Source organism: Podarcis muralis, chromosome 16 (genome assembly GCF_964188315.1).
Source record: "Podarcis muralis chromosome 16, rPodMur119.hap1.1, whole genome shotgun sequence".
Lineage (NCBI taxonomy): Eukaryota > Metazoa > Chordata > Lepidosauria > Squamata > Lacertidae > Podarcis > Podarcis muralis.
The window spans coordinates 3,173,375-3,201,003 of NC_135670.1; the positions used below are offsets into that span (position 1 = coordinate 3,173,375).

Sequence of the window (27,629 nt, forward strand, 5' to 3'; positions counted from 1 at the left end):
ACCCGCAGTGGCGCTTCTGCGCACGCGTGGGTTGCAATTCAGCTCTTCTGCGCATGCGCAAAGTGCGATTTAGTGCTTCTGCGCATGCACGACTGCCAAAATCCGGAAGTAACCCGTTCCGGTACTTCCAGGTTTTGGCGGTGCGTAACCCGAAAAACCGCAACCTGAAGCAGCTGTAACCCGAGGTATGACTGTACCTGGAAGACCAGGGTTCAAATTCCCACTGGTCATGAAGCTCCGTGAGTGACCGTGGGCCAGTCACCACCATGCAGCCTGACCTACCTCACAGGTTAGGATCTCTCTGTCCCGAATCTTCCACCATTCGGCTTCATTGCACGGCCACGAGAGAGGGACGCCCACTTTCTTCACCCCCTGCATTATTTTATAAACCACCATCATGCTCTTCTTACTCGCCTTTTCTCCAAACTGATAAGTCCCGAACGCTGCAACCTTCCTTCGTAGGGAGTTGTTCCATTCCCTTGATCGTTCTGGCCGCTCTTTTCTGAACCTTTTCCATATCCTTTTTGGGGCGAGGTGCCCAGAACCGCCCACAGAATTCCAAATGCGACTCTCCCCTGCTGTTTTAGACAGACAGCAACATTTGTGTAAACTGCTTCACCTATTTGCTTCAGGAGGGCTTCAGGTATTTGCCTCCGTTTGCCTTTTTGAGATATTTACTTGCAATTTCTCTCCCCCCCCCTCTATCTATTAAAAATTAACCCAATAGAATTTTTGAACCCGATTGGTTTGTTTTTGCTTTTTATATGCAGTATTATTCTACAAAGATTTTCCAGGGGCATCAAGTTATTTTTCTGCTGAAGAAATAATGTATATGAAATAGAGGAATATATGTTAGATGAAATGCGTGATGTAATCGAGGAATATGCATTCGGTGATAAGTGGGGTAGTGACACGGGTGGCGCTGTGGGTTAAACCACTGAGCCTAGGACTTGCCGATCAGAAGGTTGGTGGTTCGAATCCCCACGACGGGGTGAGCTCCTGTTGCTCGGTCCCTGCTCCTGCCAACCTAGCAGTTCGAAAGCACGTCAAAGTGCAAGTAGATAAATAGTTACCGCTCCGGCGGGAAGGTAAACGGCGTTTCCGTGCGCTGCTCTGGTTCGCCAGAAGCTTAGTCCTGCTGGCCACATGACCCGGAAGCTGTACGCCGGCTCCCTCGGCCAGTAAAGCGAGATGAGCGCCGCAACCCCAGAGTCGGCCACGACTGGACCTAACGGTCAGGGGTCCCTTTACCTTTACTTTATGCAGTATATAAAAGGGATGACTATAGAAAGTTATGAAAGTTAGTTATGAAAATCTAATAAAAACCCTAATAATAATAATAATATTAAGTTATTTTTCTGCTTAATCTGAGAGTTGACTCAAGTGTTGCTTTTTGCGCTTTGATTTACGGACAAGAGCCTGCAGCCTAAAGTGCCTGACTTTGGACAATGCATTGCAATCAAGTTATTTTGGGATTAGGAGTCAGCAGATGAGAGAAATAAGTTTCCTTTTCCTGGGACAATAAAGAGGGAATTTGCAACCAGCGCCTTTCCTGTCCCCTGGCTGCCTCCCAATGCCAAAAGCGGAATCTTTCAGAATTCAAAGGCTCCCGAGATCTTATCTCGTGGTAGAAACAGACGGCGTGATTCACAGAACAGAGGAAGCTGGCTTTAGCATTGCTCCATCTGACTCAGTGCTGTCTGCACTGGCTGGCAGCAGCTCTCTGGGGGTTTCAAGCAGGGAGCCCCTCCCAGCCCTACCAGGAAATGCCAGTGGGGACTGAAACAGGGACTTTCTGCAGGCAAAGCCTATGCTTTGCCCCAAGTTAGGGCCCTTCCACTAAAACCAAAGCAAATGACCACATCCCCATGGCTCTGATATAAAGGGCTGGTTCCAAGAGGAACCCAGGAAGTTGCCTTGCATTGAGCCAGACCCTTGGTGCAACTGACTCAGTGCTGCATACACTGGCTGGCAGCATCTTGCCAAGGTTTCACATTGCAGCCTCCCTCGGCCCTAGCTGGAGAGGCCAGAGATTGAAGGTGGGAGCTTCTGTGTGGAGAGTGCTGTCCCTTAAAAATAATCTGGGCCTCATGCTTCTCAGCATGGAGCAGATTAGACAAAATCATGGAGGAGGAGGTGGCTATCAAAGGCTAGGAGCTAATAATAATAATAATAATAATAATAATGCTCCCACCCATCTGACTGGCCATGTTCTGCCTCTATTCTCGTTTTCCCTCACCTATGGTAGACAGCTTCTGAGTTTCCTCCTTCGGAGACTGCGCTGGAATTATTCAAAATTTGACAAAACCTGACCCACGGGGCTTTCCGGGCCGATTTGGGTACATTTTGACTGTGCTGCTTGTTTTTGGCAGAGCTATATTAGGATTAACCAAACCATTTTAAAATTATTGTTTTCATGACGCAATGGCTATAAAAACACCCAGCAACTAATTTTTCTGTAGGCAGCTTTGTGAGGGCCTCTGCGGTGGAAGAGCAACGTCATTCAAATAAACACTTTCACCACAGATTTAACCCTCACAGGCGGAAATTGACATACGCCGTTTTTAGGGTGAATTTTTCAAACCCCGAGTGGAATTCCTCTGCCTCTTGGAGCAGCCCAAAGAAAGCCACGTGGCAGGACCTTTTCGGTGGCTGCTCCCTCCTTGCGGAACACCCTTCCTCTTTATTGACTTTCAGGAATAACTTAAAAACATTCCTGCTCACTTCAGGCCTTTTGATGGCAACCTTGGAATTATTAGCTGCGAAGGTGACAGTTTTTTTAAAAAAAATTTATGGCGTTAATGTTTTACTTTTATTTTTTAAATGCATTGTTTTACCAGCATGGTGCTTTACCTCCCGGATCAACTTTGAGAGGAAGAGCAAGACGGAAAATCCTTCCTGTATTCATAAAAATGTAAGTTGTTGTCACCTTCTGCAGGCAAGCTGTTTAACACAGGGCGGAGGCACTATACACAGCGGTTTAGCAAGCTGCTGTGAAGCTCCTCCCCCTCTAAAAGAGGGTGGAGCTTGGGGCCTGATGGGAGGGGCTTGGGTGAGCTGTGGGTGAACTGGCGAGGGGTGGGTGAGGTTTAAAGGAGACGGGAGCTGGTCCGATGTGGGCGAAGGGCAAAACAGGAGGGAAGGTTGGCAGCCCCTACTTATTCATAACTGCATCATGCCAGCAGAACCGAAGAAGAATGTTGCATCAGAAGAAGAGTGCTTTCGTCTGTTTCCCTGGACCAGTTTCTGCTTGAGAAATCACACGGGACTTTGGTTGTTGTTTCGTTTCACAGCATGAAGATACTGAACGGAAACTACAAGTGGCAGCTTGGGAATTTGGGGGGCACGCTTTGCTACCCCGAGCCAAATTCAAACGTGTCTCCGCATCCGGGGCTCAACAAAAATGTAATTTTCTTTTCGATTGATTCCATCAGGCTCCGCTTTTGCCGGCCGGCCTAGAAGCAGCCATTCCGTCAGGCGACAGGAGGAGAGAAAAGGGACCGCGGGGCTTCCTTATCGGCTCAGCGGAGAGATCAGCAAGTTCCAGCTTTTCCCTCTCCTTCAGCTTGTTCCACTCCAGCCAGTTGTGACGAGAACCTTGCAGTGAAGAACTGGTGCCCAATTTTGCTTTGCTCTCCCCTACTTCCCCAAAACTTTTTCCTTTTGTGCTGCGTCTTTTAGATAGCAGGCCAGAGTGCAAGGATTATTATCACAGAGATTGCTTTGCCAGGCAGCTCTTTTTGAGGCTTGCCATTTTTAACTGTGCTTCTCATTTGGCAATACATTTATATGAAAGCAGAGTTTATAAATACTGAAATAAAAAATAAATAAATCGGAATGTCGGGTGGTACATTTTTCCCCCAACCCACCCAGCGTTGGGTCTACTTTATTTTTGGTGCGTTGATAGTGCTGTTGTTGCTGAAATCAGACCAGTGGCCCTGTAGTAAGCTCTGGCCCGTTGGCTGAAGACCGATCCTTTTTGAAGGGGTCTGCTGTGGTTCAGATCCAAAACTTTACCAGCAAACCTTCCCTCCCTCCCCGCTGCAGTCTCCCCCTTTTTGCACCAGTCAAGTGATGTTATCCCTTGCATGACACACTCCCAAGTTAATCACAGGGTGCAGGTATGCACCTGGGGAAAAAGAAAACAGCGATTATATCTTTGAAAGCAAACAGGAGAGGTTTATTTTTAAACACAGACGAAGGAGGGTTGCTCGCCCGGCCCAGTCACGCTGACTGCTAGAAGTCCAGACCATTGGAAATAGGAACAAATATCAAGCCAAAAACTGCATAGGTTTCCTCCAACTTCCAGATCAGGACTGGGGACCTTTTTCATCTCGAGGGCCACATTTCCCTCTGGGAAGTTTTTTAGGGGCCGCGTGCCAGTGGTGGGCAGGGCCAGAGGGGAAAGTGGGCGGAGCAACAACTGCGAACATAATCTTTGTAGAGTAGGCAGGTTTCTACAGCCACTCACCTATCCCCTTTTCCAAATGCGGTTGGTGTTCAGGGATGCATTCTGACCAGGCCAAAAGCACTCCAGGAGGGTGCAAAGCAGGGCTATTGAGGGGGTGTCCAGGGGCCAAACAGAAGAGCCTGCAGAGCCACACTCGGTCTGAGGTTTCCCACTCCAGTTCTAGAAGCAACAGTTGGTCTTCGATGACTCTCCGTTGCACCACCAGCAAAACAGGCCAACGAAAGAGATCCTGATTTATTTATTTCAGGGCGAAGAGCCTGATGGGGTGTATTTGTTTCGGCAGGGGGGAGAAGGCAGACTTGGAAGAAGTCTGAAGATGCTTCCAAACTGGGACTTCTCCTCAAATTGCAAATAAACAGGAAATTCTAAGGAGTTGGTTCCCATGGTTTGCTGGGCTTAACCCCCCCCCCCCCCCGTTGCTGATCATTTCTTCCCACACTTCCCGGAGGCGAATGACCTAAACCTTTGAAAATGCAAGGCAAAACTCTGGCCTCTCCTTCCCTTATTTGGGAGCGATTCGCATTTATCTGGCTTCATCCGAAAGTCTCTTTCAGCCTCTGCTGACCGAAAGGAGAACTGCAACAGCCCTCCCATCTGACGTTCTATTGAACCTTATTTTTAAACCGGTATTTTGGTGGGGAAAGGGGGCTTCGGACGGTTGGCCCGATTGTTACTGGCATGTCACAAGGGACTACATTTGTGGTCGTTTAGGATATTTTTAAAAAAGATTCGGTAGGTTTAGAATATAATCCATACTTTAGAGTGGCTGGGGGGGGGGTGTCCTTAGCTTTTGCCTGATCCAGCCATGGGTCTCTTCTGCTGTACATATGGAACCTCCAGGTCCAGAGGCAGTCTACCTAAATCTCTAGGTTCTTAAAGGAATTTGGCCTTGGTGAGAACAGGGCAAGTCCCCTTTGGCCTGATCCACCAAGGTTTCTTAGATCCTTCTTTTGTCCTCCCGATAGGGCTGGGAGAGACCGCCTGCCAAAGCCCTGGAAGGCCACTGCTGCCAGTCAGTGTAGACCAGCTTAGATGGACCAATGCCCCCAACTCAGTAGAAGAGAGCTGATAACTAATCCATTGCAACTGCAATCCGCAACTGCTTCCTATGTTCCTATCTTAAGTCAACAGCTTTCTTCAGAACATGAGGACTAGCGTTTTTAATTTTTAACTGCCCTGTGATCTTCGAAGAAAGGGTGGTGCAGAAATCAAAAAAGGAAATAAAAAGGTAAATGTAAAGGTACCCCTGACCATTAGGTCCAGTCGTGGCCGACTCTGGGGTTGCAGCGCTCATCTCACTTTATTGGCCGAGGGAGCCAGCGTACAGCTTCCAGGTCATGTGGCCAGCAGGACTAAGCCGCTTCTGGCGAACCAGAGCAGTGCACGGAAACACCGTTTACCTTCCCGCCAGAGCGGTACCTATTTATCTACTTGTACTTTGACGTGCTTTCGAACTGCTAGGTTGGCAGGAGCAGGGACAGAGCAACAGGAGCTCACCCTGTCACAGGGATTCGAACCGCCGACCTTCTGATCGGCAAGCCCAAGAGGCTCTGTGGTTTAACCCACAGCGCCACCCGCGTCCCAAATAAAGAAATACTCCCCTTTTAAAGGAAGAGCTGTGGCTCAGGGACAAAGCAGGTCCCAGTTCAATCTCTAGGTAGGGACTGGAGAGACTCCCTGTTGGAAACTTAGCTGCGTAAAACTGTGAGCAGGGAAACCTACGTAAGTAAGTTAACAGAACAAAGTTTGGGGTGCCATTGAAGCCATCGTAGGAGGAGAACCAGGAGTCCGAAAGTCCATGTCGACACGAGCCGGACGGCATTTCAAAGTACTTTTTAGGTACTTTTAAGAGAGCACAAACTTCAAACCTACGGGTCGAGACAAGGGTTACTTTATTTCCACACATTTTCTCTTTAATTCTCTTTCGCACCCAACTCTCCCTTCCTTCCTCTTTCTACATCATCATCATCAACAACAACACAGTCATCTGCAATTGCCCAACAGGACCCGGACGAAAGGAGGCTGCCAACACCCCCCTCCCCATCACCTCCCCCACCGCTACAAGAAGCTTCAAAACTCCAAAATCTTGGCTGCACCCGAGGCCTCAGTGGAACGGCAGACAGGCGGGCCAGGGATGTGCGACACATGTGGGGTGGTGCGCTTTTTGCGTGTTTTTTAGAATGCGTCTTTTGGACTATTTTTATTTATTTTTTTTAGAAAAAAAGCAAACACCAGAAGATAGAGATGAAGATGATGTAAAAAAATTATATATATATATGTATGTATATATATATATATTTATATATATATGATTCACATCTATTTACAGTATGGCTGGGAGGCGGGGGGGAAAGTATAGGAACCGGAAGCTAGAAATATATCCATGTTGTGAACTGTCAGCCTGCAGGCCAGAGATGGCCCACGAGCCAGATTTGGGCAGCCAGCCCCCAGCTCAATTTACCACCGCTGCCCGTTTGCAAGGATGCCCTGGGGTGCGGACTGGCCACACGCCCTTCCATCGCCACTGGCCTGCAGCCCCCCGACGGCTCTCAAATGGCCCCTGAGCCCCAAAAGAGGGTGTTAAGTCACCCCTGCCGTACGGTAGTTCATCTGGTAGAAACGGAAGCGAACTTTGAGGGGAGAAGTCTTTTGAAAGGGCGGAAGAGAAGGAAACAAGAGTCTGCCTCCAAGTACAGCCCACCGCCAAACACAACCTGCTCTAAAAAGCTCCGCAGTTTCAGTCCCACCCAGGGAGTGGGCATAGTGGGCAGCAGAAAGGAAGGGGCAGCAGCTACACAGATACCTGAACACGGAGGAAACGAGCCTAACTCACTCCTGAGAGTCCTCCGTCCTCACTGACCAGCTTGTGCCAAGGTAGGCACAGCCCACAGGCTGTCTTGCCGGTGGCACCTTGCCGGTGGCACTGTGACAATTTTGAGCTGGTGCCGACTACCCTCAAATCAAGGTGGGCTTTGTTTCCCCCGCTGGGCCAGTAAACCGGAAGCATCAACTGGCAGGACAGTGAGAGGAAGTCGGAGGTCCAACCGGTCAGATATTTTGCCCAGTCTCTGCCGCCTCGGCCTGCCAGCTCCTCTTGGAAAGACACAGACAGAGAGACACTCGGATGGCCACCTCTCAATTTTTAAAAATAATAATACGTGAAGCCATTCATCTTAATTTTTACATTACCCTTTGCTCCTGTTGTCTTTACTCCAACCCATCTGACGGCCCCAAATTCTCTTCTCAGCCCAGAATGACAGAGGCAGAGAGCGACAAAAGATGGGAGTAGCGGCACATTCCCGTGTCAGAAGTGCAGGGAGAAAACTCCTGGGAGCAGGGAAAGGCTGGTGGGATGTGTTTTCTCCAGGAGATGGACCATGGTAAAAAATGTTTTTAAATGCAGGCTTGCAGAGGTTCTGGGATCTCGTCGCCAGTTCGGCGGTGAAGCAGAGGACCAGGCAGCTCAAACATGCAGGGCAGCGTGGATTTCAGGCGTTGGCAGCGGAGCAGGGCCTCCGGGGACTTCCAGCTTTCCCGAAGTTTCTAGCCTTTTAAGACCACAGGATCAGCGTTACTAGCAAGGAGTGCTTGGTGAAATCCCTCAAGCCAAGAGATGAGGCGGGACGGGATTGCCAGAGGTCACAGGGGGAAGGAGGCTTCACACAAACATTTTTCTTGCAACACTGCCCCACCAAAGAGCTGTCAACTCAAGAAGGCAGAACATTTAACAGGTGGGGGTCTCGTTCTATGGAAACTGCAGAGAACTTTCTCGGGTGTCATCGAAAGGCAAAGCCCAGGACAGTAGCTAGGACCCAGATTCCCCCTGCTGCCCTTTTTTACTTTCTCATTCGCCCTCACAGCCCTGTAACAAATGGAGCCAAATGGTTGGGGGAGAGGCAAGATGCTAGATTTTGTTTTTAAATCTTTTCAGCAGCAGCAAATTAATCTTTTGTGCTTTTGCTTTTTCTTTTAGAGGAGGAGTTCAGCTCCGCCTGTTGCTGTGTGCAGTATTATTTCAGAAGCTTCAAGGATAGCCATCGGGAAGAACTTGCTCCTTGCTACAGGATTGGTTTCCCTGACCCAGCTGTCCTCAACCTGCTGCCCTCCGGCTGTTTTGGACTACAACTCCCATGAATGAGGCTGTGCTGGCTGGGGCTGATGGGATTTGTAGTCTGACACATCTGGAAGGCCTATTTGGCAAAGGATGTCCTGAACACGAAGAGGCAATAAAATCCTAATTTTTTGAAGGGGTGGGGAACCAGAGATTTAGAGTGGGCGACAGTGGGAAATCAACTAACGGATGAGATATTTCATTTCGAAATCTGCCAGAAGCTGAGCTAACTCTTAAGGTCAAGCTAACTTGGCCGTAGCCCATCCCACTTAAGGCACTGAATTTTGTTAATTTGAAAATCCAATTAATTTTTTTTTTGGGGGGGGGGAATCAAGGGATTGGAGGTGCTGAGTGGCAGAACTCAGCTCATATTTTTTAAGGAAAAGGTTTTTCACACAACGAGACCTTGGGAGGTTCAAACAGAGCTGAGTGTCGAGGTATATGGGTGTCTCTGGAACCACCTGGTCACTGCCAAATAAAACCCTCAAATTTGTCACCCGAGACCCAGATGCTTGAATTCAAAGCTAAAAGATTTCCATTATAGTCATCATGATTCTCTTACCAACTCTCTTTTCTCAAATAGAAATTCAACCTGCTTTCCTTAGGCATAAAAGTTATTTTATTTACGCTCACCAACTGCATTGGGGATGATTTTGTGTCCATTTTCTAAACGCTTTTTTGGGGGAGGGGAGAGTTAAAAGTTGTCAAGAACGACATTGGAATCAAGGTCACTTCCAAACAAGGCAGCATCACACCCCGTGAACAGAATACCTTGCAGTTTGGTAGAGGGCAGCGATGGAGAGGGAAACTCTGTAGGTCAAGGATTTCAGCACCCGTTTACAAACTAAGCCAAGGTTCTAGTCCTCAAGCCTCCAAAGGACGTGGGCAATATATTTTGCTGCAATGTCAGAAGCCGAGCGCTGCCGGATCGGCTGAGATCTCTCCTTCCCCATAACCAGGACTGAGAAGCAGCAAACATCTCTGCGGCCCCTGCAATTTCCTCGACTGATCCAGATAACCGACCCTCTGCTTCCATTGGCACAGAATTTCATGTTGTGGTTTTTTAAAAATCCACGAGGGAAGCACAGCCATTTGGGGAGTGGGGTGCTGGGACTTTGAGCCACCCGCGGTCACTCTGTGTCAAAGGGCCCTCGAGGAAAAGCTAGATGCCGACCGGTGCGGCAGTGGCGGCCTGCCTGTTTGCTGAAGAGCCGTGTGAAACTTAAAACTCTCCACATTCTTTACACCTGCCTAAAGTTGGTCTGACAAAAACGCTTTTCAAAACTCTTGCTTTGAAACAAACACAGCAACCCGGATCCTCTATAAGTTGATAACGGACTGTCTACCCCTTAAGAGCCACATTGGGCCAAAAGTCGGCTCAGGCGGCCTTTGGGGTGGGAGGGGGCGCTCCGTGCCTCCTGCCCCTCCTCAGTTTGCTAAAGAGACACAGCGCCCACCAAAACCCGCTGCGTGGAGACTTTGAGCAGCCTAGCTCACCCACAAGATCACGGACCAAGGCCCATCAAGCTTTTGCCATCTTAGCTTAGAAAATGTTGAAATGAAACAAAAAATCCTGTTCGAACCAGCCCTTCCCCAACCTAGGGCCCTCTCTAGATGTCTTGGACTACAATTCCCATCAGCCCCTGCTCAGTGTTGGTGTTGGGCTCAGAACACTGGAGCCATGATGCTTTAGACCCCAGAGAGAAACAACATGCGGAACTAGCTGAATCCTTGATCTAAAAACCAGCAGGGATCTTCTTACGAGAGCTGGCAAAGCGATGAGGTTCGAGAACCTGGGCCTTGTCTCAAGCAGCTCCCAGTTCTAATCTCACCCCTGTAAATAGCTCCCAAAGTGACCGAAAGCAAGCTTGTCTCTCTCGGCCGCAAGGCCCTGACTCACCAACTGCCATGTGGGGGCAAGCATCCTGGACTACCTTCATAGGGCTGTTGCCACAATGGCTGTGTGAACCCAGACATGTTATATAAAAATGTTTAGTGTTATTCTTAATTATGATCCTGCTCTTAGGCTTTCTCCGACGCCACTGGCAGTTCCGGATCTCGCTTTCAGAGTTCACAGCGGGGGAAAACTCACAGGTGGGGCTGGTGCTATTCCACTGGCCTTCCGCAGCGTCGCAGGAACAAGCAACAGCAGCTATAGAAAAATCTGGCTTTGGCCCGGCAGGACACCCCCCACCCCACTTGAAAGTGAGGTTCTTAACTCATCCTGGCGGGTGAGCAAAATTTAAGAACCTGTTTTCAGTGCTCATCAAGAGAACGGAGGGCGGGGGCGGGAAAGGACATCAGATCAGAACTGCAAAGAATAAACCATGTCCACGTGCCAGGCTCCTGGTTTGGGATTTGTATAAATATTTCCGACGGCTAAAACGAGTCCTGCATTATCCCAGCCTTATGATACAGCAAAGTTCAATCCATCTGACCAAAAAAATATACATAATAAAAATAAATCAAAAAAACCCCAAAAGGAAAAAAAGAAGAAGAAAACTCATCGGGAGGCGGAGGAGCGCAGGTTACCCTGCCAGCTTGCTGGTCACGAGGGAGGATTTCCTCTGCGGGAGGTCTTGCGGCGTCGGGATGTGGTCTCCCGTCACCAAGTTCTTGTCGGTCCCTGCGGTTGGCAGCTGCTTGTTCTTGATCTTGGCCTTCGCCATGTTGTAATCCCCGGAGTCGAAGTACTTTTGCTGGAAAGCGGGAGAGACAAATGTGTATGTTTCGAATCTGGGTCTCCCTTTGAAGGTGACCCGGAAACTACAACTAATCCAGAATGCGGCAGCTAGACTGGGGACTGGGAGCAGCCGCCAAGACCATATAACACCGGTCCTGAAAGACCTACATTGGCTCCCACTATGTTTCCGAGCACAATTCAAAGTGTTGGTGCTGACCTTGAAAGCCCTAAACAGCCTTGGCCCAGTATATGTGAAAGAGCGTCTCCACCCCCATCGTTCAGCCCAGACACAGAGGTCCAGCTCCGATGGCCTTCTGGCGGTTCCCTCATTACAAGAAGCGAAGTTACAGGGAACCAGGCAGAGGGCCTTCTCGGTAGTGGCACCCACCCTGTGGAACGCCCTCCCGTCATATGTGAAGGAAATAAAAAACTATCTGACTTTTAGAAGACATCTGAAGGCAGCCCTGTTTAGGAAAGTTCTTAATGTCTGAACTTTTATCGCTATTGTTATTATTATTATTATTATTATTAATACTCTGTTGGGAACCGGCCAGAGTGGCTGGGGAAACCCAGACAGATGGGCGGGGTATAAATAATTCATCATTATCATTATTATTATTGAGAGAAGAGGTCAGCAATGTGCCGAGAGTTCAGGACGCCACTGAGCCAAACCTAAGAAGAGGTTCTGCTGGACCTGACCAATGGCCCATCTAGCTGAGCATCCTTTTCTCCAAGCGGCCAACCAGATACGATACGATAATCTTTATTGTCATTGTCCCAGACAGAACAACGAAACTGAAAAAATCTACACCAGACATTCAAAAACCCACAAGCCTGCTATCCCAGCCTAGTCAGCCCCTAAAAACTCTGATACCCCATAATTGGATACAATATACCCAGATAAAGCGCATTTGGATAGAAACTGTTTCTCAGGCAGCTAGTCCTGGTCTTTATAACCCTGTACCTTCTTCCAGAAGGCAGAAGCTGAAAGAGATCATTTCTGGGGTGCGCACTATCCTGCGCTATCTCTGCAGCTTTCTTATGGCACCTGGAAGCATAGATTTGATCCAAGGTGGGAAGAGTGCACCCAATTATTCTCACCGCAGTCTTTATAACCCTGGACAGCACTGCCCCCACGGGAAGCCTCCAAGCAGGACCCGACCACAAGAGCCCTCTCCCCTTCCAGCGGTTTGCAGCAACTGGCATTCAAAAGTGCTATGGGCCTTCAAAGAGTGAAGGCAGAGCCACTGGGGCTAATGGCCACTGATAGCCTCATCCTTCAAGCACCTGTTCAATTTCCTTTTAAAAGCACCCAAGCTGGTGGCCACCGCTGTCTCCTGTGGGAGAGAGTTCCACAGTTTAAATATGTGGAGGACTTTATCATGAGGCTTCCCACAAAAGGACCCTCATACCTACGGGACTGCCTCTCCTGGTATGCCCCACAGAGGACCTTAAGGTCCATAAATAGCAACACCCTCGAGGTCCCGGGCCCTAAGGAAGTCAGATTAGCCTCAGCCAGAGCCAGGGCCTTTTCAGCACTGGCCCCGACTTGGTGGAAAGCTCTGTCTCATGAGACCAGGGCCCTGAGGGATCAGATTTCTTTCCGCAGGGCCTGTAAGACAGATTTGTTCCACCTAGCCTTTGACTTAGAATCAGTTTGATTCCCTCCCCCTCTTTCTTTTTCCTTTCTACTCCTGTGAAGAGGCTGCATCCTAATGTTTCATTTTAATCTTGTTTTTTAAATTGTATTTTAATCAACTTGTTTTTATTATTGGTTGTTAGCCGCCCTGAGCCTGGTCTTGGCTGGGGAGGGCGGGGTATAAATAAATCATCATCATCATCATCATCATCATCATCATCATCATTAAAAGCCCACTGCCCCTGCTCTAGCCCTCTGCAGCCCTGCTGTAAGCTTTCAGAATTGAATTCTCTCCCTCTCGGCACACATACCCCCTTCTGGAGTCTTTTCATTAGGAAGTCGGAGCCGCCGGGTTTCTGGAGTCCTAAACTGGGGTATTTGGCTTTGAGTTTTGCCTCCTCCGCTCTCTCGGGGATGACCACTTCCTTCTCCTGCGAGTCCTGAAAGAAAGAAGAACCCGCAAGAAATGAAACCCAGCTGTTTGAGTAAACAGAACTGCTTTGGCTCCTCTCTGACTGTGAGCAGCGCTTCTCTGGAAAGCAAAAAGTGAGCTTTTGAAGTGGGGACTCCAGGTTGGGGCAAACTACCGTTCACACCTGTGCCCGTGAAATGTGAACAAGGGGAAGGGGGCTATTTGCTTGGGCAAGGAGAGGTGAGCGCTGGGAAGAGCAGACGTTCCCAGTTGGCAAACCAGCTTCTCTTGCAGACGGGGAAGAGAATGCATGTTTCTTCTGCTGATTATTTGCATAAAGATGCACACCTCCCCTCGTCTCAATGCCGATTCATTTCTCAGAGCAGTTACATTTGATTTGGGAGTCCAGCTGGCCCAAAAGATGTGTGCCCCCCAATGCTTGCCAAGGATAGGAATCATCCTGGGGCCCTGTTGCAGCAGGAGAGCAGGGCTCCAGGGCTTATATAGAGCTTGTTCCAAATCCTTGCCCTGCCTTGAAGTTCACCTTGGTGCAGTCACGCCCTTTCAGCCTAACCTAGCCAACAGGGTCATTGCAAGGAAAAAGGTGGCTCTTCTAAGTTGCTGAGATTTTCTTCCTTCGAGTTAAGTTAAATTAACCCTCACCTCCTTCATTCATTCATTTTATTTCTCGTACAAACAAAAAAATCATGTTCAAAGTGGCTTACCACCAGAAAACGAATGCGTTTCAAAAAGCAAACAGTGCAAAAACGATTTCACAATGACATAACAAAACAACACAACACAACAGCATATATAGAACATCCTTACTATTATTACTACAACAGTAGCATCAGTATTTGTAGTTTAGCTAAGGCGTTTTAATCTGCGCTGTGAACCCCTTAAGAGTTTTGTTTTAATCCAAGTGGTATCTAAATTGTCAAAATGAAGATGTTGTGTAACCCTGAGCTCCTTTCAAGGAAAGTGGTGCATACATTAATTTTAATTGTTTTAATATATTTTTTAATGGTTACAACTCGACCCGGGACCTCATGCAGGTAAGAAATCTGATCGATAGTAACAATGCCAGGATATTAAGGAGTAATATAAAGGCAATGCTAGTTTTTGCTTTGCTCCATTAGAGAGAGAGAGAGAGAGAGACTGTGTGCGCACGGATATGAGCAAGCACGAAAGAGAGATGGGGAGAGAGGCTCAGCCTTTATTGACTTCTGCTGAGTCCCTGTTCCATTATAAACCTCCAGGCCAGGATGCCCTTTGTCGAGTCACGAGCACCATCTGGAACATCCGACTATTTTCAGACCAGCATGTGCCAGAGGGCAGCCATGCTCCCGAATGCAATGCCCTTGTCCCGTAAACCCAGCTCGTTCTAACATCTTTAGGAAAATACACGCCACTGCTCCTCAGTTTTAATTGGGAGTGGGGGGGGGGGGGCGGGGATGGAGGGAACACTTTTGGGAAATCTGCTGCTACCTGTCAGGAGGCTTTGGGATGGAAATAAATCACAACTACATGGTCTAAAAGGAAAAAAACTCGCTTGCAGAGAAGTTACACCCCAGCTCTCTTATTGACCCAAGGAGGAGACCGTACAAGCCAGGTCTGTAAACCCAGGAGGGGTCGGGGAGACCCAGGTTTCTCTGCCAGCAGGCTAGAAGCCGTTCCACTTGGAAAGAAGCCAGCCATAACTGCGAAGCTAGAGATGTGTGAGGCAAGCCAGCAATTGTAGTGCGGCTAAATATCAACTTTCCCACAGATTTGGGCTGGAAGGTGTGAGATGAGGCACCTTCCACGACCACTGAAACGCAGAACTGGCAGAGGCACATCTAGATCTTCCTTGGAGGTTTTTAAGCAGAGGTTGAATGGCGACCTGTCATAGATGCTTTAGCTGACATTCCTGCATTGCAGGGGGTTGGACTAGATGACCCTTGGGGTCCCTTCTAACTCTACGATTCTACGATTCTAGACCAACCTCCCAAATGATTGATGCAAGGGAGGTGGGATCCACAAACCTTGGCAACGGATATTATATTGCTGCAACACAATAAGGCCAGGTGTGTGGTTTTTTGAGGGAAGAAGAACCTATTAAAAAACAGATCAACCCAAGTTTCTAGTCCTCAAGGTGCTCACTTGTTATTTACTGCTTAAGAAGCATTTCTGAGAGGTCCCATGCTTTCATCCCAGTCATTCTCTTGCTCATCCTCATGGGAAGAAGTCTGCAGGCAGAGTTCCCTTCTCTCTTTGCTCGGAGCCTCATGAAATATGTGAATTAGCTCTCTGCAGGAATAACTTTCTGACAGAGCTGCTTGACAGCAGAGTGGACTGCCTGGGAAGATGAAAGCGGACTGCCTGGGAAGACGGAGGTTTTTAAGCAGAGGCTAGATGACCATCCATCAGGGATTATTAACTATAATTCCTCCACATGTGGCCCACTTCCAACTCTACAGTTTTATGACTCTATGAATGCTCTGTACTATCTTTTTTAAAAAAGCCTCTTTATCTTGTGCATTAGGAGGAAGCAAACACTCTGTCTCTGGGAAAGACAGGACGCTTGAATGGTTAAATTGCCAGGCGGTAGCTAAGAGCAGTTTCTGTGGGCAGCGTTCACAATAAGCGGATGACTCAGGAAAGTGTATGACACAGGAAAGGCAAAACAAGGGACGAAAATAATACTTGTGTGGAGGAATTATGTGGGATGAGGGAGAATGGCTTTTGGTACTGTTATGTCAGCGCAGCAAGCGATCCTCCGCTCAGGGTGGGGGGGCGATGTGCGTCAGCGCAGCATTCAATATTAAGCCTCCAGGGCAGGGCTGCTGCCTTTCCCACTTTTGAACTGGGTGTAGCGGCTAGTATAGATGCATTATAAATAAATCTGCAGCTAATTCTGCTCTTTGGATTGCAGCTTCTGTGACTCAGATTCAGGCTGACAAAAGATTCCTTTTTTGAAAAAAGAACATAAGAACACAGCGTCACTCCAAGTCCTGTTTCCAATGCACTTTTCTTTAATGCTGTCTCTGTATTTCAGGGAGAGTTGGTAATGATGTTATTGTGTAAATAGAAAAATAAATTAATACAGTTGTACAGTCATACCTCATGTTGCGTCCGCTTCAGGTTGCGTTTTTCGGGTTGCGGACTGCAAAAACCCGGAAGTACCGGAACGGGTTACTTCCGGGTTTTGACAGTCGCACATGCGCAGAAGCGCTAAATCGAGCTTTGCACATGCGCAGAAGTGCCGAATCGCAACCCGTGCATTGCGAACGCTGCAGGTTGCGAACGCGCATCCCACACGGATCACGTTCGCAACCTGAGCGTCCACTGTAGTGACGATAATATTAATGTAAAAGACAGTACAAGAACAGTTGTGCTAGGGGAGGGGTGGTACCTCTGGCTGGGGGACACATGTTCCTTCTGGGGTTGGTTGTTCACCTTTGGCGGTCCCCACCCTGCACTCAGCTCACCTATGGCTCCAAGAAGCTGTCGGCATGTGACAGAGGCCACACCCCAGGAAGCAACTTCAACCGCCCAGCTAAACTAGGTCAGGTGAGGGTAGCCGATGGGTCTCAAGCCCTCTGTGAGTTAGGGACTTCCCCTGCATGTGAATACAGGCTCTGAAAGACTCAGCCGGCAAGACCAATAGTGGGTCCGAATGTCAAGAAGCCGGTTTCTGCTCGCGCTGTAGAGGGAAGTGAGGGGCAGGTGTGGCTCATCCGCCTGGGGAGGGAGTCCATCTAGAAGGAAAACTCTGATCCTAAACCTCCACTGCCTTGCAGGATGTCTTCAGGAGAAGAACCTGGGACTTTTCCAAGCTTCTCCACGAACTCAAAAATCCCATTACAATTAAGAGGAAGGTACAGGATCAAGGGGACGAGTGTGGCGCTGTGGTCTAAACCACTGAGCCTAGGGCTTGCCGAACGTAAGGTTGGCGGTTCAAATCCCTGCAACAGGGTGAGCTCCCGTTGCTCGGTCCCAGCTCCTGCCAACCTAGCAGTTCGAAAGCACCCCAAAAAGTGCAAGTAGATAAATAAGTACCAGTCCGGCGGGAAGGCAAATGGCGTTTCCGTTTCCACATGACCTGGAAAAACTGTCTGTGGACAAACGCCGGCTCCCTCGGCCAGTAAAGTGAGACGAGCGGCACAACCCCAGAGTCGTTTGCGACTGAACTTACCGTATTTTTCGCACCATAGGACGCACTTTTTCCCTCCTAAAAAGCAAGGGAAAATGTGTGTGCGTCCTATGGAGCGAATGCAGGGGGGAGGCAGGCGGGAAAAGCCCTCAAGAGCCGCACACAAGCTTCGTGCGCTCTTGCGGGCTTTTCTCCAGGAGGGAGAAGGGACTGACTGGCCACAGCAGTCCCTTCTCCCTCCTGGGGGAAAAGCCCCCAAGAGCGGTGCCCTCTTTAAAGGCTGTGCGGCTCCTGCAGGCTTTTCTACGAGGTGGGGGAATCCCCCCACCTCCCAGAAAAGCCAGGAGAAGCCGCACAGCCCCTTTAAAGAGCGTGCGGCTTCTGCGGGAGGTGGGGGAAGCTGCAGCAGATTCCCTCCTCCCGGGCTCCCTTTGAAGCGGCAATGTGGGAGGGGAGCAGCTTACACTCGTGTAAACAGCTCCTCTCCCACTTTCCTGCTTCAAAGCAACCACGGAGGAGGGAAGGAAGGGGACCATGGATCCTCCGCTGCTCGAGGCTTCAGCGGATTCCCCCCTCCGTGATTGCTTTGAAGCAGGAAAGTGGGAGGGGGGCAGTTTACACTCGTGTAAGCAGCTCCTCTCCCACTTTCCTGCTTCAAAGCAACCACGGAGGAGGGAAGGAAGGGGACCATGGATCCTCCGCTGCTCGAGGCTTCAGCGGATTCCCCCCTCCGTGATTGCTTTGAAGCAGGAAAGTGGGAGGGGGGCAGTTTACACTCGTGTAAGCAGCTCCTCTCCCACTTTCCTCCTTCAAAGCAACCACGGAGGAGGGAAGGAAGGGGACCATGGATCCTCCGCTGCTCACGGCTGCAGCGGATTCCTCCTCCTTGATTGCTGGGAGCTTCTCTGGGCAGGAATTCCCTCAGCTTAAGTGGGGTGGGGGAAGTGTGGCAGGGGGGTAGCTACCTAGACACTGAAGCCACATGTCTCTCAGATGAAAATTGGGAGTGGGCATTGTGTGAAGTGGCTGTGGATCTCCTGCCGCAGAACTGTAGGACTGTATAGAGTTGGGAGGGCCACCCAAGGGTCATCTAGCCCAGCCCCCTCACAATGTAGGAATCACAGCTAAAGAACGCCAGGCAGATGGTCCCCCAACCGCTGCTTAAAAGCCTCCAGTGGTGGAGACCCCAAACACCTTCCGAGGTCATAGAATTGCAGGGTTGGAAGGGAACCCCAGGAGTCATCTAGTCCAGCCCCGGTGGACAGCGGGCGCAATCCATCCCGTTGCGCAAGACTAAAGATGCTGTGCAAGGCTAAAGAAGAAGCCAAGGCAGTGAGCGGGATGGATCGCGCTTGCTGCCTTGTCTTCTTCTTTAGCTATAATATTTTTTCCTTGATTTCCCCCTCTAAAAACTTGGTGCGTCCTGTGGTCCGGTGCGTCCAATAGAGCGAAAAATACGGTAACTGTCAAGGGTCCTTTACCTTTACAGGATCAAGACTCTCAAGCTTGATAAATATTATTGTTCTTCATAAAGCAGCAACACACAAACCAAGTGTGACACAACCTAGATCTTACCCAAGCCAACCAAATTTTGTTTGCAGAGCCCTGCAAAGTCATGTCAACAGAGATCAACAGACATCACTTATCTGGGCGATGCCAAACTGGATGCCCCACCGGTGATTCTTGCTTCCTAAAATTCTGTCGCTCTGCTAAAGCTTTTCCCCATGCCAATCTGAGCTTGGCAGAGACACCAGTCCTGAGCCGTTTATTTGGGGCAACCAGTAACCCAAGCTTGATGTGCCCCATCAGGTGGGAGATCACACACACCCTTCAGCTCTGCCTGGCTGGCTTTGTAGGCAGAAATCCCAATTAACCACATAAGGATGAAAAGGGGTCCTCGGTTGAAAATGAGAGGGGCCAGGTTCAAATGGGCGACTTGTTCCACCTTTGTCAAGAGACTCCTTTGCATACTCTCAGACAAGCTGCTTGTCTGAGCCCCAGCATCCTGCCTCCAACTGTGACAAGCAGAAAGAGGGACCTAGAGCTTAGGGGTAGAGTGCATGATTGACTCACAAAAGCCCCCAGGTTGAATCTCCAGCTCACAGGGCTGTTAGTTAAAGATTTCTGCCACAGACCTTGGTGGGTGACGGTCAGGCATATTAGACAGTGCAGGCCATCCCAGATCAATGGTCTCAGACTCTGAACGATGCAGCTGTATTGGAAGGAGCCCTCAGTAACAGCCCTAATAGATGGTCACCCAGCATCTAAATAAGTCACCAATGAGTAAGAGCCTACCAACGTCCGAAGCAAACTGATCTGCCATCGAACAGCTCATTCCACCAGGAAGTACTTTGTTCAGTCAAAACCCCTTTCTGAACCTGCTGGGATACTACCTTCCTGGAGCAACAGAAAATGAATTTGCTGCATCTTCTCGGACTTGTCCCTTTAAACGCTTGAAAATGGCTACCGTAGCATTTCTCAACGGTACATTCTCCAGGCTAAACGTGGCCAACCACTCCACCTCTACATTTCCTCATAGGATTTTGATCTCCAAGTCCCATGCCAACTTTGTTACCCTTCTCCTGACATGTTCCTGCTTGTAAATATCCGTTGTAAAATATCAGAAAATGTACCGTCTTGGAACCACAAAGGATTTGATCTCATTATCCTTCCTGATAGGAAATTCCCTGCAGACGTCAATTCCCCCTTTGAAATCCCGGTAATTTCAGGGGAAATCCAGATATATGGTGGCCCTACTTCTTGACGTACCCATAACTTTATGTTCTCTTTGCTAATTTCGAAACCACATTATTTTGAGCAAGGGCAGGAGAGAAATCTTGTCTGGAAATATAAAGGGCTGATTTTATCTGAGCTCCATCAGCTATTTATTGATTGACTGTACTTCTATGCCACCCTTTTTCCTCTAAGGAATACAAGGTGTACACATGGTTCTCCTCTCCCCATTTTATCCTCACAACTGAAAGACAGCGACTGGTCTAAGGTCACTCAGTGAGCGTCAAGGCTGAGTGGGAAGTTGAATTGTCCAGGCCCTTAAAAGCATGTAGGGCAGCCTCTCTCAACCTGACATCTTCCAGATGTTTTGAACTCCAACTCCCAGCAGCCAACATGGTCAATTGGCAGGGATGATGGGGGTTGTGTTCTGAGAATATCTGGATGTTTCCCACTCCTGTTCTATGATGAGTGACAGGTCCCACAAGCCTCGCCATTCTATTTCACACCCACCAGCATTGGCGCAGTAGCCGTGCAACACAGTCCTAGTAAGATTGGTCAGTTGTAGCAGAAATTCACAGGAAGCATGTCTGCCAATGGGTATCACACAGTTTCCTAGCATCTAAGGTTGAAAACCGGCTTTATAGTTGTTCCCCTTCTTCAGTTCCTAGCTCCAACATGTCCCACCTCAATGATCCGAGCCCACAGTTTAAGAGCATGGAATTTTTATCCCATGATTCTGTACTGTAAGAGCTGAAGCAATTCCCGTTTTTCAAGATGCAGAGCTAAGGATTTCTTTTAAAACGCTAGTCACTCACCATCCCAGTCCTTAGTGAAACTTATGGAAGGTAAGGCTATATTAGCGGCTACTAGCCATGATGGCAAGGCTCTGCCTTCACACTCAGATGCAGCAATGCTTCTGAAGACGAGTTGCTGGGAACCATGGGAGGGGAGAGAGAGTTGCTCTTGTGCTCAAGCCCTGCTTGTGGGTACCCCGTAGCAGGCATCTGGTTGACCAATGTAAGAAGGGGATGCTGGACTAGATGGGTCCTCAGCCTGATCCAGCAAGGCTCCTCTTATGTTCTTCCGGTTTCAAATGGAACTAGAATGCCACTCAAATGTAAAATCAGTCAAAATGCATATTTAGGGCAATGCCAAGCTAACCAGGGCATCAAAAGTTTTCCTGAGCTCCTTACTCACATGTGAACATTACTTTTAGTAAAGGTAAAGGGATCCCTGACCATTATGTCCAGCCGTGGCCGACTCTGGGGTTGCGACTCTCATCTCGCTTTATTGGCTGAGAGAGCCGGTGTACAGCTTCCGGGTCACATGGCCAGCATGACTAAGCCACTTCTGGAGAACCAGAGCAGTGCACAGAAACACCGTTTACCTTCCCGCTGGAGTGGTACCTATTTATCTACTTGCACTTTGACACGCTTTTGAACTGCTAGGTTGGCAGGAGCTGGGACCAAGCAACGGGAGCTCACCCCGTCACGGGGATTCGAACTGCCGACCTTCTGATTAACCCACAGCGCCACCTGTGTCTCCATTTACTTTTAGTAGGCCAGCCAAGAAGAGAAGACTCCCTGGAAAAGACCCTGATGTTGGGAAAGATGGAGGGCACAAGGAGAAGGGGACGACAGAGGACGACATTGTTGGACAGTGTTCTCGAAGCTACCAGCATGAGTTTGACCAAACTGCGGGAGGAAGAAGAAGACAGAAGGGCCTGGCGTGCTCTGGTCCAGGGGGTCATGAAGAGGCCTACACGACTAAACGACAAAGCCAGCCAAAATGTTACAAAATAGCATGGAAGCGAAGCCCCTCAAATCTCCTCAGCGGGAGAGCCATAGGAAGAGTCCTGCATTTCACAAAAGCTTGCACGCTCACGAAGAGCTCTGGGAAACCCAAAAGCTTGCACAGTTTTGTGACATTTTGGTCGACTTAAGGGGAACGCGCTCCCAACAACGGACAAATCCCCCCTTCCCTTTCCAATGTCAACTATGCATTTTTTAAATTCATAATTAAAAATAGTGGCTTTTTAACCCCAGAGATGCCAAAATGAGAGAGAATCTTGGTGGGGGGGGGGGGGTTGCTGAAAAAAGCCGGAAGTTCAGAATGAATCTCTATGGTTCCAACGGCCTCCAATACCGGAAAGGGCACCTGCCTGGAAGGCGCCAACCAATGAGCGCCGAGCATTGCTCGGGAGCGACCAATCGGAAGCAGCTTCGAGAGCCGGCGAACCAATCAGGACTCAGACCCACACACCAGAGACAGAGCGCTCCCTCGCTCCCCCTCCCCGACCTCACCTGTTTCTCTTCGCCCGTCTCGTCAGAACGGGCGTCGCCGCCGCCGCCAAGCGTGTCAGACATGACGGGGCCTTGGGCTTCGAGGCAGGCGGGCGAGACGGTGAGGCGCTGGGGCCAGGCGAGGCCGGCGCTCCTGCTCCGGCGCCCTCTTCGCCGCGCTCTCCCGTCTCTTCCACAGCAGAGCCAAAATGGCCGCCGCCTCCACCGCCCCCTTTCTAAAGATTGGCCCCGCCCCATCCCCCGCTCTGACGTGAGCGGCGGACCTCGGACCCAATCAGGAGCCGAGTCCCCGGGGGCGGGCGGCGTCTCAGCCGACCAATCCGGTGCGGCTTTGTCCGACGAGTGACAGGACAGCCGAAAGAAAAGGGAGGGGGGAAACGAGCGGGAGGAGAGACGTTCGAATTAGACGGGCATCTTTTGCAGCCAATAGAAATAAGCGAAGGGGCTCGTTGGGCCAATGAGGGAGCGGCCGGCTATGACTTCGGGAGGGATCAATTGGCAAGGGAGCCAATCAAATCGTAAGAGTGGATTGGAAAACCAACTGGCGCCTGAGGAAAGAGGTTCCTGAGCATGCGCAGAGTGTTTATTCGCCTGCCCCGAAGGACAAGATTTTTTTCATGACAAAATCTCTCTGTGCGCGTGCAGAGTGCTAGTTAAAAAAATACTTCTTGGTCAAATGCTACTTAGGGTTTACAGAGTGCCTTACATCGGGTCAAGGTGCCTCTGAGCCCGTGCAGAGTGTTCGTTTCCAGGCAGCAGAATTAGTGGTTTAAAAAATAAAAAGAGCTCAGGCCAAAGTGGATCTGAGGGTGGACAGAGGGCTTGTCCTCTGAGTAGGGGCAGTTTGTTTGAATAACCTCAGGTCCAGGTGCCTCTGTGAGCCTATAGAGATCATGTTCCCATCAGGAAAAGGAGATTTAACCATGACCTCTGGGCTAAATGCACAGACCAAATGAGTTAAAAGTAAATGTGTCCAGGGCAGCTGTCTACCAGCTCCATCTGGTACGCAGGATGAGACCCTACCTACCCACAGACTGTCTAACCAGAGTGGTGCATGCTCTGGTTATCTCCCGCTTGGACTACTGCAATGAGCTCTACATGGGGCTACCTTTGAAGGTGACCCAGAAACTGCAATTAATCCAGAATGCGGCAGCTAGACTGGGGACTGGGAGCGGCCGCCAGGACCACATAACACCGGTCTTGAAAGACCTACATTGGCTCCCAGTACGTTTCCGAGCAGAATTCAAAATGTTGGTGCTGACCTTGAAAGCCCTAAATGGCCTCGGTCCTGTATATCTGAAGGAGCGTCTCCACCCCCATCGTTCTGCCCGGACACTGAGGTCCAGCTCCGAGGGCCTTCTGGCGGTTCCCTCCCTGTGAGAAGCGAAGTTAGAGGGAACCAGGCAGAGGGCCTTCTCGGTGGTGGCGCCCGCCCTATGGAACGCCCTCCCTCCAGATGTCAAGGCAATAAACAACTATTTTACTTTTAAAAGACAACTGAAGGTGGCCCTGTTTAGGGATGTTTTTAACCTCTGACGCTGTATTGTTTTTAATATTCGTTTGGAAGCCAGCCAGAGTGGTTGGGGAAACCCAGCCAGATGGGCGGGGTATAAATAAAATTATTATTATTATTATTATTATTATTATTATTATTATTATTATTATTATTATTATTTGATGTCAAGATGCCTCTGATGCATGTGCAGAGTGCCCAGCAGAATAGTCTCCACACACCCCAATCTCAGGCCAAAATGCCTCTGAACATGTATGCAGAGTGCTTATCCTCTGAGCATAACTCCCTCCTCAGAGAGACACCCACTTTGCCATCTTTACCTCCCCCATATTTCTGCATTTAATCGCTGGCTCTGCTGCCTTTGATTTGTCTGAGAAAAGAAAGAAGATTTAATAAATATCTTCAGACCGACAACCCCATGAAGAAGTGGCTTTGGAAACTCTGGCTGCATTTTACTCTTCAAAGTAAAACGAAGGCACAGGGTCTGATCTGCCACCCTGTTGAAGCATTTCAGCCAGGTGGGGAATGAAAAAGACATCACTCCAAGCTTAATGATCCATCCTCGATGCAACACTTATGTATTATTGTTCAGGGCAAAAGGGAGACCAGAAATTACGCCACTACCCACAGCCAAACTCAAGATTTCTAAGGCCTTCTGTTTTGCATTCAGTTATTTACCACCCAGGGAAGAGTGAAATATAAGAATATGTACATAAAGCATAGGGACGCGGGTGGCGCTGTGGGTAAAACCTCAGCGCCTAGGGCTTGCCGATCGAAAGGTCAGCGGTTCGAATCCCCGCAGCAGGGTGCGCTCCCGCTGCTCGGTCCCAGCGCCTGCCAACCTAGCAGTTCGAAAGCACCCCCGGGTGCAAGTAGATAAATAGGGACCGCTTACTGGTGGGAAGGTAAACAGCGTTTCCGTGTGCTGCGCTGGCTCGCCAGAGCAGCGATGTCACGCTGGCCACGTGACCCGGAAGTGTCTGCGGACAGCGCTGGCCCCCGGCCTCTTGAGTGAGATGGGCGCACAACCCTAGAGTCTGTCAAGACTGGCCCGTACGGGCAGGGGTACCTTTACCTTTACCTTTTTACATAAAGCATAACCCAGGGGTAGGCAAACTAAGGCCCGGGGGCCAGATCCGTCCCAATTGCCTTCTCAATTCGGCCCGTGGACAGTCCGGGAATCAGCGTGTTTTTACATGAGTAGAATGTGTGCTTTTATTTAAAATGCATCTCTGGGTTATCTGTGGGGCATAGGAATTCGTTCATTCCCCCCCCCCAAAAAAAAATATAGTCTGGCCCACCACATGGTCTGAGGGACGGTGGACTGGCCCACGGCTGAAAAAGGTTGCTGACCCCTGGCATAATCCATTAATATACACCCCCAAAGAACGCCCCAAAAGAAACCGTTCAAGCATCTTTACATCGCGGATCTTGATTTGTGGTGATTCAAGAACCCTGAAATAAATTATTAGTACAGAACCCCACCCCAGAGCAGTTCGGGTTCAAAGCAGCTTCCGAGAAAGAGAGGAGGCTGCTCGCTGTGTCTCTGTGTGATTTCCTCATTCTAGCCTTGGTCCCTCCCAGACCGGGTACGTCCGCCTGGTTATGTCAGTTCTGATTCAGAGATGCTGTGTTTAGTGGCCCTCAGAGGAGGGTATTGGTTGCCTCTCAGCATGAGTCACTATTCTCTAGAGGCTGGGGAAATGTTACAAGTAGTGAGATGCCTGTGCATTTGGAAACGTGGCCACGGAGATGAGACGACAATGCATAAGTATTGGGTTGTGTTTGTTGCAACTGGTAGGGGAGATGGCCAGGAGACCAACAGCAGGGGGCGCCAGAGCCCATGACAGGCAGAGCCAACTAATTCTACTTTTGTGCCCGTCCTCCCTGCTGAGTTCTACAAGGACAACAATGAGACTCGGGTGGAGAAAGCTGGCAGGCAAGGCCACCCCCTGGCCTGGGTGTAAGCAGGAAGTCACGCAGGGGCTGAGGACAGAATGAAGTTGGTGGGGCAGTGCCCCTACCGCCAGTACAGTGATACCTCGGGTTAAGTACTTAATTCATTCCGGAGGTCCGTTCTTAACCTGAAACTGTTCTTAACCTGAAGCACCACTTTAGCTAATGAGGCCTCCTGCTGCCGCCGCGCCGCCGGAGCACGATTTCTGTTCTCATCCTGAAGCAAAGTTCTTAACCTGAAGCACTATTTCTGGGTTAGCGGAGTCTGTAACCTGAAGCATATGTAACCCGAGGTACGGCTGTACATGGTATGGTGACAGTGGGCAGAGAGAAGTTTTCCTTCCTCTTTCAGAATACAGTCATACCTCGGGTTACAGACGCTTCAGGTTGCGTTTTTTCGGGTTACGGATGCGCCGAAACTTGGAAGTACCGGAACGGGTTACTTCTGAGTTTCGGTGGTTGTGCATGCGCAGAAGCACTAAATCGCAACCCATGCGTGCGCAGATGCAGCGTTGTGGGTTGCGAACGCTGCGGGTTGTGGACGTGCCTCCTGCACAGATCACTTCCTCATCCTGAAGCAAAGTTCTTAACCTGAAGCACTATTTCTGGGTTAGCGGAGTCTGTAACCTGAAGCGTATGTAACCTGAAGCGTGTGTAACCCGAGGTACCACTGTACTTTCCTCTAGTTCCCCACTGGCCCATTTTGCCTCCAGTTCTGTCGGTGCTGAACAGTCGAGTTTGCTATTTGAGGGAGGTTCGCCCAGTATAACAAGGTCAACTTGCAAACATCCAAACACAAGTTCTCCTTACTCCTTACAGCAGGCATGTGCAGCTAAACATCCGCTTAGCGAAATTTGCCTGATGTTTACTGATTTTGCCTTATGTAACCAGGAAGCGTGCTCCCCATTTTATTTTATTTTTTTAATTTAAAAGGTTCAATGAAATTTCATCAAAGGGACAACCATAATTCTTGATTCCAGGTTCAATCCCTGTCATCTGAGCCCGGCCTTGGCTGGGGAGGGCGGGGTATAAATAAAAATTATTATTATTATTATTATTATTATTATTATTATTATTATTATTATCATCTCTAGGTAGAGCTGCCTGAAACCCCAGGGAACAACTGCTAGTGAGTGTAGGCGATTCTGAGATCGATGGACCAATGGCCTGACTCAGTAGAAGGCAACTTCTTTAAACCAGCCTTCTTTAAATCCAGACTTCTTTGTCTGGAACCATGAGGTCTGGAATCTTGTGTTGTTTTAGGGGGAAGGCCCACCACTTACCGACAAAGTATCTTGGCATCACCTTGCCAACAAAGGTCCGTATAGTTAAAGCTATGGTTTTCCCAGTAGTGATGTATGGAAGTGAGAGGTGGACCATCAAGAAGGCTGATCGCCGAAGAATTGATGCTTTTGAATTCTGGTGCTGGAGGAGACTCTTGAGAGCCCCATGGACTGCAAGAAGATCCAACCTCTCCATTCTGAAGGAAACCAGCCCTGAGTGCTCATTGGAAGGACAGATCCTGAAGCTGAGGCTCCAAGACTTTGGCCACCTCATGAGAAGAGAAGACTCCCTGGAAAAGACCCTGATGTTGGGAAAGATGGAGGGCACAAGGAGAAGGGGACGACAGAGGACGAGATGGTGGGACAGTGTTCTCGAAGCTACCAGCATGA

General features: G+C 49.4%; 1 protein-coding gene across 1 annotated transcript; it reads right to left on the reverse strand.

Annotated features, from left to right (window-relative positions):
- Nucleotides 1–6,346: 6,346 nt before the first annotated feature.
- On the reverse strand, nt 6,347–22,739 carry ENSA (endosulfine alpha). The gene is made up of 3 exons (XM_028709326.2): nt 22,488–22,739; nt 13,216–13,344; nt 6,347–11,281 (listed from the first exon to the last, which is right to left on the reverse strand). Exons 1-3 carry the CDS (start codon nt 22,722–22,724, stop codon nt 11,111–11,113), a joined length of 537 nt encoding a protein of 178 aa, XP_028565159.2. The 5' UTR covers nt 22,725–22,739; the 3' UTR covers nt 6,347–11,110.
- Nucleotides 22,740–27,629: the final 4,890 nt, after the last annotated feature.